We start from the raw sequence: 12,014 nt of genomic DNA on the forward strand, positions 1-12,014 counted from the left end.
CTTCACAGAAATTCTTGCTTTATACTAGATGAAGACTAGATAAACAGCTGCAAGAATGCACAGCAACTCAAAAGCTCTCCAAGCTCTGGCTGTTCTCAGGAGAAGCTGAAAAGGTATATTTTCAGCTTCATTGCCAGTGGGACAGGCGATGAGGACATGGCCCGGCCAGCCAGTTCCCAGGTACTTCATTTTCCAGGCAATTCCACCACACCGATGAGTGTAGGTGCTAGGGCCTGACCCAGCAGAAGGTATAAGCCTCTGAAGGGTGTAAGCAATATAAAAGAGTACTCCTATAAAAATCCCTTGAAAAGAATCAAAATAAGACCAAGAGAAATGACCAAATCCCTTGTCCTGGAAAGCAGACAGGTGGGATGTATACTAAATGTCAGAAGCATGGGCCAGAAGAAAACAAACTTCCCTTTCACTAATCCCCTTAGTTTGAAAGAGACCATCAAGATCTCATTAATAAGTTTAACTAACATGTTTCATGATGACTGATCTGCTGCCCTACAGCAGAGAAGTTAGTCGACTAACTTGCAGCTATCACATACTATCCCAACTGGATCCACTCCTGGAAAGAAGAAAGTACATTCTCTACCAAAACTTTTTACACATGACACTGTTTGTGTTGACCGAAGGTTTATCTCACACAGCAGTAGGCCATGGGCTGAATCTCTGAAATTTAGGTTGCAAACAAAGAACATAATTGATCACCACTTGGATTCTTCATGCCAGCCTTATTCTTGGTTGAGTTAAGTGGACTGTAGACTCAAATAAGACAAGGCTTAGCAGCAGAATAAAGCAAACACATAAACAGTTCCAGTGCCAAGTTTTGTGAGTCAAGTGAAAATACTTTGATGTCTGCTTAAGAACAATTCAGCATTTCAGGTGTCTCAGAAAGAAGCAAACGTGTGAAAAACAGTCACAAGCCAACAGTTAGGTTGGAATGACAAAAATACTTTAAAGAAATAAACTGAGGTTCCTTTCCTTGCCCTCCGTAGTCAGAGTGATAAATTTCTGGAAGATGGAATTACATAGCATAAAAGACAGCTAATTGTTACCTTTAAGCAATAACGGCATGAAGGGGATTTTGGGTGGCTTCATTTTCTTGAATGCGTCTCGGTAGGCTTTGTGATTCAGGGAAGGATCCTGCCGAACCAAGCAGATTACAAAGAGAGAGAAAATCAATGTGCTATAGAAACAATTCTAAATCTACTTTTGCTGTTACAATTCGAACATGATTTAGATATAGAGTGGTTCTTCCTAAGAACAAAGTAGATAAAGGTTTCCTAGGAGAATAAACTCACTAAATTAGGGCAGGAAATCTAGGCAATGAATGAAAGTCAAGTTACTGGTTGACAATAATGGGAAATGACTGCAGAAGAGAGACACCTTTTGATTGCCCTATTATTTTCCCTCCAATAGGTTCCTTAAGTACAGTTTCCTCTCCATAATTTCTATCATGAGGTAACCCCAAAGTCCTTCGTTAGGCACACAGCAAAGAAAAACTGCCCTCATAATGCACAGATAATGCACAGAAAACAAAAGAACATTTTTACTGTGTCCTGAAAAGAAACTGCACACTTTGTTATCTCAAAGATGTAAGGAATGATAAAAAGGAGAAACGGTAAAAATAAAAAAAGAATAATGTATAAGAATTGCACAGTAAATTTAAACTAGCTAATTTCATAGGCTTTGAAATGGACTGTACTGGAAAATATGCCTTCTGAATATCATACCAAAAGGACCATTCTCGCTACCTTTTTCCATGGAGAGGAAGAAGCAGTAACCGTTACCCTCCTTCACTCCATTAAGAAGCAAAGCTACCTGTTCACATACAGGTGCACTAGTCTAAGCTGCCTGACATGGCAGAGTGGAGATATTGACCACTGAAATCTAGGAAGAAATCTGAGGCTAACCATCAGTTTGAAGAGTAAGTCCACTATGCTCAACTACTTACTGTTAAACTTTCAAGTTCAGAGAAAAGTTTCTTAAACTTCCCAGGGATTTTCTAAAAGCAAACACACAGAAAAAGAAAAGGTCAAAAGATGTCAGTTATTTTGAGAGGAATGTTCATTAAGTTGCACTATATACTCCACATTTCCAAACATAAATCCCTCTATCAACTGGTGCTACCCTGATTGCTTCTCATTACGCAATTTTCATCATTCCTTAATGTGACGTTCCTTGGGAATGTTGCTAAAGACAGTTTAAAATGAATAGCAGCCACAGGATTCAGGAATCCAACTTAAGACATTCTACACACTGGTGATCTTTTAATGAAAGCTTGGATTTCAGTTCTGTATCCTACCCTTGACAAACGCTCTCACCTTCTTAAACGGTCTTGTTGAGTAGGAAGTAATAATGTTGACTGATATTTTTTGTATAAATGATATAATTATGTTTCACAGCAGAGGTTTAAATAGTGAAAGGACATGAAAACTCTCAGTGATGAAGCCTGTACTTTAGTGGGTAGAATCACCAAACTGGAAAGATCACCCATGCGAACAGTGGCATGAAGACTGACAGGGGATGGAAACATATACTGTCCTCCCAAATAAGAATTTGGGCCTAAGGGATCTGCCAGCCTGCCCTTACTATGGTGAAGTGGGAAAGCCAGGTGTCTCAGTAGTCAGTCAGAGTTTGAATTCTGACTCTGCCCCTCTTTCTAGCTGTGTGACTGCAGCGTCTCCACGTTCTCTGAAACGGAGACTACTCATAGGTAACGTACAGTCCACAGTTGGTGCTCGGCAAATTCCAGCAAGCAACACTTACGAGTGTTCTAGAAAGTGTGTGGGATTTTCTGTTTGCAAAACAAATCAAAACAATGAGGTAAACCCCTACAATAACTACACTTTTAAATATCAGTTTGATAATTCTGAATATGGACTCAACAACACAGGTTATTCAACCTGTTTGGAAACTACTGTTACACACACCAACACATATGTATTAAGAAATGGATGATAAATGAGAAAAGATAAAACGCAGATACCTGCAACTATTCTTCTGAGCTGCATACCTTAGTCTTTTGGATATTCCACAAAAATGTCTCAGTTGCACATCAAACCTAACGCATCTAGGGCCAAACTGATCTACTCAAGGGGCCAGCCATGGGCCAAATCTGACCCTGTGCTTTTGTAAATAAAGTTTTATTGCAGCATGGGCGTGCTCATCATTTACAAACTAACCAGGGCTTGCACTTCAATAGGAGACTTGAGTCATGCCAATGGAAACCACATGCCAAAAAAAATATTCACTATCTGGCCCTTTACCCCAAATGATTGCTGACCTCTCTTCTAGTTCCTCAAACCAACTTCTTTCCCTCTATTGCCTATTTAGGCCAGTGTGATCATTTTCCAGGCCTGGAAACGCTGACGTCATCAGCTCAAGAGGGCTTCTCCCTCCGAGAACCCAATGGCCTTGATCATACAACAGTGACAGGCAGAACCAGGATTTGGGAGACCTGGAACATATAACATTTTGGGCCCTCTTTTTTAGTAAAAAACAAAAAAAAAAGAATATAAAACTACTTTTGTAAGTTTTTTCAAAGATATCTGCCATCCACATGAACATACTGCCAGGAGTACTGCAAATGAGAGGCCTGGTAGCTTAAATTCATAAGCATCTCAGCAAATCTGCCTCTGGACAAATGGAGCTTTTGCAAGGACCAACATGGAACTGTAACCATGCCATCACGGGAGAAAAACAGAAAACTAATTCAAGTTAGGAAGCATTTTTCAATTTTTGTTTCTTTCATATATATTATAGAACCATTTTGAAGACCACTTGATAGTTCCTAATACCTTTTAAATATAGCAGTGTGTACATGCCTATCTCAAACTCCCAAACTATGCCCCTGCTCCACACCCTCGCAACCAACCATAAGCTAAAATGGATAACCAATAATGTATAGCAAATAGAACTCTGCTCAACTGTGGCAGCCTGGATGGGAGGGGAGTTTGGGGGAGAATGGATACATGGATATGTATAACTGAGTCCCTTCACTGCTCACCTGAAACTATCACAGCATTGTTTGTTAATCAGCTGTACCCCAATACAATATAAAAAATTTAAGAGAAAAAACAGTTCCTAAGGACTTGAGACACTAATTTATAACATTTGTTTCTAGTGGTACTTCTCTCATTTAAACCATTTAAATAAATTTACTTTAAATAAGGACTTTTCGGTGGAACATTTCCCATTCAGTGTTATTTGTCCTCTCCCCTGCACTCCATCCCTCCCGTGGACCCCAAAGGCTCACCTCCCAGGTCTGAGACAGCCGGCTCACAGAAGCAGTGTTGAGACCCATCACGATAGCAAAGAAGGAGTTCAGGTTTCTCTGGGCTTTGCAGCTATGGATTAAAGAAAGCAGAAGGCATTGTTACGCAACATCCTTTTGCCAGATGAGCACAAAAGATAAAGCTGCCAGGACTCTCCTAGGCCACAGGGTTCAACCTCTAGGGTGGGGCTGAACTCTGCTCCTTGACCCATGTGCCCCTCAGAGAGGAATGGTATCTGCTGAACAAAAACAAATTCAAATACCTCCGCTCATCATTGCCTTTAGGAAAAGATCTGTGCTTTTTAAAAAAATTAATTAATTTATTTGGAGGGCAATTACAACATTGCAATGGCCTCTGCCATACACCAACATGAAAGGGCCTTAGGCACACGTGGGTCCCCTCCCTCCTGAATCCCCCTCCCACGTCCCTCCTCACCCCATCCCTCAAGGCTGTCGCAGAGCATTGGCTTTGGGTGCCCTGTATCACACACCAAACTCCTACTGGCCGTCTATTCTATACAGTAAAGTATATGTTTCAGTGCTATTCTCTCAAATCATCTCACCCTCTCTTTCTTCCACTGTGTCCAAAAGTCTGTCCTTTATGTCTGTGTCTCCTTTGAAGCCCTGCATGTAGGAGCATCGGCACTCTCTTTCTAGATTTCATATATATGCATTAAAATACAATATGTCCTCTTTCTGACTTACTTCACTCTGCATAATAAGCTCCAGGCTCATCCATCTCATCAGAACTGACTCAAATGTGGTCCTTTGTATAGCTGCATAATACTCCACGGTATATATGTACCACAACTTCCTTATCCATTCATCTGCTGAGGGACACCTAGGTTGCTTCCATGTCCTAGATATTGTAACTAGTGCTGCAGTAAACCCAGGGTACAGGTATCTGTTTCAATTCTGGCTTCCTCAGGGTACATGTCCAGCAGTGGGGTTGCGGGATCATTTAGGGCTTCCCTCACAGCTCAGCTGGTGAAGAGTCTGCCTGCAGAGCCGGAAATGTGGGTTTCATTCCTGGGTTGGGAAGATCCCCTGGAGAAGGAAATGACAACCCATTCCAGTATTCTTGGCCTGGAGAATCCCATGGACAGAGGAGCCTGGTGGGCTACAGTTTATGGGGTGGCAAGAGTCGGACAGGACTGAGTGACTAAGCATGCATGGTAGTTCTATTCTTAGTTTTTTAGGGAATTTCTATACTGTTATCCATAGTGGTTGTATCAGTTTGCATTCCCACCAACAGTGTAAGAGGGTTAGCCAAAGCGATCTTGAGAAAGAAGAATAGAACTGGAGAAATCAACCTTCCTGACTTCAGACTATACTATACAGCTACAGTCATCAAGAAGTATGGTACTGGCACAAAACCAAAGCTAGACCAATGGAATAAGATGTAAAGCCCAGAGATAAATCCACACACCTATGGGGACTTTATCTTTGACAAACGGGGCAAGATATATATAATGGAGAAAAGACAGTGTCTTCAACAAGTGGTGCTGGGAAAATTGGTCAACTATGTGTAAAAGAATGAAATTAGAACACTTCCTAATTCCATATGCAAAAATAAACTGAAAGTGGATTAAAGACTTAAAACACCAGAGCAGAAACTATAAAACTCCTAGAGGAAAACATAGGCAAAACACTCTCTGACATAAATCATAGCAAGATCCTCTATGACTCACCTCCTAAAGAAATGGAAATAAATATAAAAATAAACAAATGGGCCCTAATTAAACTTCAAAGCTTTAGTATAATGAAGAAAACTATAAGGTGAAAAGACAACCTTCAGAACGGGAGAAAATAACAGCAAACAAGGCAACTGACAAGGAATTAATTTCCAAAATATACAAGCAGCTCAATACCAGAAAACCAAACAACCCAATCAAAAGTGGACATAAGACCTAAAGAGACATTTCTCCAAAGATGTGTACTCTTGATACCCTCTGGACACTTCAAGATTCCTTCTTTTAAAAAATCTGTTTTGGATGCATTTACAATTTTAACTGAAAGCTCTACCATTCTTCTTTCTTTATAGATCCCAGACTCTCATTATAACAGCTCCTGGGGCCTGTCTCTTTAATCTGTATGTTGCCTTTCTTTTTTTGACAACTCCCTCTTATCTCATACGTTTAAGCTCCCCTCCTATTACATTTAGACATTATTTTCTTTTCTCTCAACAAAATAGCTAGTATGTTATGCATATACTTATATATTTAAAGTATGGCATATATTATGTGGAACTGTCCCATATTTCTAATTTGAGGAAAAAAGGAATATGATGCAAAACAAGACCGTGTCAAGCTCCAGTCACTCTGGAAAGTTATCTGCTCTGTAGAACGTCAGTCTTGCCCTTCAATTTAGTTGGTCAAAACTACACTAATTTTCAAAGCCAGCTGAGGGGGTTTGATCCAGCAGAGGGAGGATGGGCTTCCCAGTCAGCCATCCCAAACACTCCTTAGTCTGGAATGAATTAGAAAACAACTTCTCTGAGGCAAGTTTTTAAAATTAAAAAATTATCCTAATTAAATATGAAAGAAATATGAAAGTGCTTAGCAGCAATAAAAAGTAACTAAGAAATTAAAAGACGCTTGCTCCTTGGAAGAAAAGTTATGATCAACCTAGATAGCATATTCAAAAGCAGAGACATGACTTTGCTGACTAAGGTCCATCTAGTCAAGGCTATGGTTTTTCCTGTGGTCATGTACGGATGTGAGAGTTGGACTGTGAAGAAGGCTGAGCGCCGAAGAATTGATGTGTTAGAACTGTGGTGTTGAAGACTCTTGAGAGTCCCTTGGACTGCAAAGAGATCCAACCAGTCCATTCTGAAGGAGATCAGCCCTGGGATTTCTTTGGAAGGAATGATGCTAAAGCTGAAGCTCCAGTACTTTGGCCACCTCATGCGAAGAGTTGACTCCTTGGAAAAGACTTTGATGCTGGGAGGGATTGGGGGCAGGAGAAGAAGGGGACGACAGAGGATGAGATGGCTGGATGGCATCGCTGACTCGATGGACGTGAGTCTGAGTGAACTCCGGGAGATGGTGATGGACAGGGAGGCCTGGTGTGCTGCGATTCATGGGGTCGCAAAGAGTCGGACATGACTGAGCGACTGAACTGAACTGAACTGAATGTGTACTGACTGAGCTGTCCTCAGATGTCATTTCTTCCATGACATCTCCACCAATGGCTCAGATGGAATTTGACAACAGTGTATATACAACTCTGTATCCTGCTTTTTCAGGTATACACTGTTATACATTATGGGTTCTTGACTTATCATTAACGGCTATAGAACACTTCATCAAAAACATATTTAAATAAAATTTTAAATTTATTCCCTTATTGTTGATATTTAAATTATTTTCAATTCAACACAATTCAATACAGACCACTACAATAAATATCTTTTGCAGATTTTTTTATACTTCAAGTCATTACATGATTGATCAAAGCAATCATGACTTTAAGATTCTTGAACATATTAATAACTTCTGTTTCCCAAAACTATACTGATTTCCAGTTGCACAGGTGTGCGTACAGGAGCAGGGTTCTGGAGTTCAGGACCAGGAAACGATTTTGGGCTCTGAAGTGGTAATATACATAGCTGGCTATGCCCTGACTGGTCCCGCCTAAACCTGTCTGCTCCTGGAGCCAGTTTTATGCTGCGCCCAGGAGAGCTGCACCTGGGCAGCAAGGCAGTGGGGGTCACCCACTAGGAGCATTTCGGAAATTTCAGCCTCCTTGATAGGGGAAGCTGGGAAGGCACCACTGCCTATACACCTACTGTCCAAAGTAACTGGATGAACACAGCGCTGCAAGCCCCTCGCTGCTGGGTCTGCAGTGGGCACGGTCTGTCCCTTTCATAGTCTTTCTGTCCAACTTTGGACTCTGCCTATAGTTTCCTGGTAGGCACGAGGACCTGATATTCAGTCTAACTGGCCCTTCACCTGGTTTCTGCCAGCGTTCTCCCAGGTGGAGCCTGCTTGGTATTATCCATGAATAAACAAACAGGACACTTTCCTGGCCTATGGTTTAAAAGTCCTCCTGTTTCTAAGAGAAAAAGGAGCCTAAAGGTATCAATACTGCAACTCTGCTTTTCTTCTGCCCTTTCTTCCCTCATTCCACCCCTCCTGTCTCATCTCATCCCCTCCTGTCTCAAGTTCATGCCAGCAAGGGCAGACTTGAGTCAGCTCCATCTCTTCATGTGAGGATGCTGGGCGCCTCTGCTGAGGGCCCTGTGGTGAGAACAGCCCCATCCCTGTGCCAGAAGCATTTCAACTGGATGCTCTCCCTTTCTCCCCCTCCTCCCACCGTAGTGCATGACGGGAGCCCCACTGGCTCTGTCATTTCCAACTAGACATTTTTATACTCTGTCCAACGCTCAAATGCACAGTATACAGCAAAACTTTCAGACAGCATTTGTTGGAGTTGAAAAGAAGACCCTGGGGGCAAATCATTTTATTATTATTCACTATAAACAGTATACTATCTGCTTTTATATTCAAAAATCATTTAGCTACAAAAAAATCTTTAGATGTAATTCTCATCTTTTTATCTTTTATCTCCCCATAAATAATTTTCCTGGTTCAGATTTTTCAATCATACTTAAAATTTAAAAAATCCACAAACAATAAATATCTGAATGTTAAAAGAAAAAAAAAAATGAATATAGGGATGACTTACTTCTCTATAAGACAAATTGATACAGCACAAATATGGGTTACCAGTCCCATCTGGAGTCCTCTTTAGCCAAGGTTCATTCATTGCAAGGTAAGAACAGACTGACACTGAAACATTTCAGTTTAGCAAACACTCCTTTGTCTGAAGAAATAAAATCCACTCAATCCACAGAGGTGGGGGATGGGATTGGCAAGAAGGAAGGAAACATGAATATGCAAATAGGATGCCTTAGGCAGGGAAGACACTGCATGATCATGGAAATTAACTGTTTTCCCTGGGCTATCTGTACCAGTGTGATTATGAAGAATTTAACTTTATGTTTCTGTTGGAATTCTGTTCTGTGGGCCAGGAATAGAGGCCAACACAGCAAATAATTCAAGAGCACGGGGCCATACGGAGAAGATGTGAAGATACATACTTCATTTCCCTGAGGACAGCTATGATCTTACACTGGGAACTAAGCTATGAGGTATCATTTTACTCCTTGGGATATCAGTGTCCCATTTCACCAAGCAGTTGGCTTTTATAAGAATGTTCTGGACCACAAAAAGCCTCATCTTTAGGAAGTTCATAGGTATTATAGAAAATGTACTGACTGAATTAAAAAAAAAAAAGGAGCATTCATTATAAAAGTAGTCTAAGATTTAGGTATATAAAGAATCCTAGTGCCTTTCAATTCAGTCCAAACTCTTCAACCTGAAATTCAATGTCTTTTACAGTTTGGCCGCATCTTCCCTTTAAGCTTGGTCTCCCACAGCTTCCTCATAAATACCTTCCACTCAGGCCTAACTGGATGAGGTTCCTTCTCCTGGCCACATGCTCTCTGACTCCCATCAACTTCTCTGCTTCACTCTCGTGAGTTTGAACTCCATGGAGAGTGTACTCCTGAATTTTTACCTAGAATTCAAAATGCTACTTTCTTCCCAATGTTTTTCTAATCCTCCTGTCCCATTCCCTTAGCATAGAAGCTTCCCATCCTCTAAAGCCCCTGGAGGAACTTTATCTCATGGTAGGGCACCTTCGGGTTCTATTTTGCAATGAGCCATTGGAGTTATAGAAAATATTCCCCTGCCCAACAGATCGCAGAGTTCTCAAAGGCAGGTACTGGGCGTAGCTGCATTCTGATTCCCCCATAACACACTGCACAGATGTGCAAACATAGAGTGATCAATACAGATTTCCTAAATATATTACACTGACATGGACCCAAAAACTGTCTGATATAAAAACTACTTTAAAAGACAAAGCAGAAAAAAAATGGAAAGATTGGAAGGTAGGAGCAACTGGGAAAGATCTGGACTCCTGTTGCCTATTTGTGTTGGAAAGCTGTCCCAAGAGTGGTCTCAGGACATTAATCTGGTATTTTAACAGAAGCTCCCAGGAGGTTACTAAAATGTCATCCAACCAACTACTGAGTCACTGCTATTTACCAACTTCGGTACCAGGTACCCTAGGTCCAATGTTTGAGTAGAAATGGTCCCTGTCCTCTGGAAGCTAACATAGCCCAGCGAAGGAATTTCTATATACAAAAAGTTAAATCAATGAAAGTTCATACTCTGGGCATCAAGGAGCCAGGAGCAGAACCTTGAAACACATCTGACTTTCAACAGTTCTCACCCCTTCTCATCATCTCCCCCCATGTTCCTAACCTACTGTACCTCACCTGGCCACCGTGTAATTTAGCTGCACAATGGGGCACGTGTGCACTGCCTGCTTTTTCCTTCAGCACAGAGAGCTATGGTCTGGTATTGTGACATTTACTTTAAGATAAAAATACTTCAAAGGTGAAGACAGAAATATTCAGAACAGACCTTTCCAATCATTTGGTCACTTAACCCACTATTACCCTTTTGTATCCCATCTCTTCACATCCAATCCCATCCCATTACAGCGAAAAAACAGATTCCCTCTCAGGGAGAGGAATAGAATTGCCTTTTTTACCACTAGACACTCACTGAGCAGCAATTTTGATGAATTTTTTCACCAGCTGCACTCGCTTGCCCAGTGGGCTGCAGAGCAGAATCTCCGTGGCCACCCAGAGCTGGACCTCATTGCATCTCTGGAGCAGCAGGCTCAGGTTCACTGTGTGCTCCCCGCTTCCTTGTCTGCTGAATGTGAAGTAGATCAGCTCTTGCTGAAAGACAACGTATTCATGCCAGCATTTACTGTTACAGCACAGGATCAAGTTGATACAAAATACAATCCATTTTTTAAAATTCATTTTTAATTGGAGGATAATTGCTTTACGATGTTGTATTGTGTTTCTGCCGTACAACAGTGTGAATCAGCCGTAAGCATACATATGTCCCCTCCCTCTTGAACCTCTCTCCCATCCCACCCCTCTAGGTGGTCACAGAGCACTGAGCTAAGCTTCCTGTGTCATGCAGCAACTTCCCATTAGCTAGCTGTTTTACACATGGTAATGTATGTTTCAATGCTACTCTCTTAACTCGCACCACCCCTCCTTCCCTCCCTGGGTCCACAAGTCTGTTCTCTATATGTGTCTCTATTCCTGCCCTGCAGGTAGGTTAAGAACTATTTCAGATAGCCACTGTCATAATATGTTAGATATAACAAATAACAATATATTAAATTCAAGACAATTCATGTTGACTTTCAGAAATGCCTCGTGAAATGATGTTCACATAAAAGACTTACATAAATCTACTTTTTTAGAATGCAAAGATGATGCTTTTCATGAAAACCTAAGACACTCTTACATCACAGGCTGAATCAAATCCAAACTTCCCAAACTTGTTCTATAGGCAACTTCAAGCACAAATGACATCATTTGTTCAGATGTACATTAGACCCTCACAGGTAGATTCTCTAGACAAGGGTTTTCACATTTCAGGGTCAATCTGAATCACCTGGAGGTCTGTTAAAGCACAGACTGCTGTGCCCCACCCCCTCACATTTTCTGAGTCAGCAGGTCTGTGATCTGGCCAAAAATCTGCATTTCTACTAAATTCCTGGGTATACTGATGATGCTGGTCTGGGTACCCACTCTTTGAGAACCACTGAAATAAGACCCTGTCAAATCATA

At 41.3% G+C, this 12,014-nt stretch overlaps 1 protein-coding gene across 1 annotated transcript in view; it reads right to left on the minus strand.

Moving 5' to 3' along the window:
• Positions 1–12,014, minus strand: part of RAPGEF5 (Rap guanine nucleotide exchange factor 5) — a 231,026-nt gene that overhangs the window by 14,916 nt on the left and 204,096 nt on the right. The window contains exons 20-23 of the mRNA XM_052638738.1: positions 10,924–11,102; positions 4,265–4,355; positions 1,961–2,011; positions 1,062–1,149 (exon numbers count right to left, since the gene is read on the minus strand). Of these exons, the coding sequence (XP_052494698.1) occupies positions 1,062–1,149; positions 1,961–2,011; positions 4,265–4,355; positions 10,924–11,102 (409 nt within the window). The remainder of the gene's footprint in view (positions 1–1,061; positions 1,150–1,960; positions 2,012–4,264; positions 4,356–10,923; positions 11,103–12,014) is intronic.

Source organism: Budorcas taxicolor, chromosome 4 (genome assembly GCF_023091745.1).
Source record: "Budorcas taxicolor isolate Tak-1 chromosome 4, Takin1.1, whole genome shotgun sequence".
Lineage (NCBI taxonomy): Eukaryota > Metazoa > Chordata > Mammalia > Artiodactyla > Bovidae > Budorcas > Budorcas taxicolor.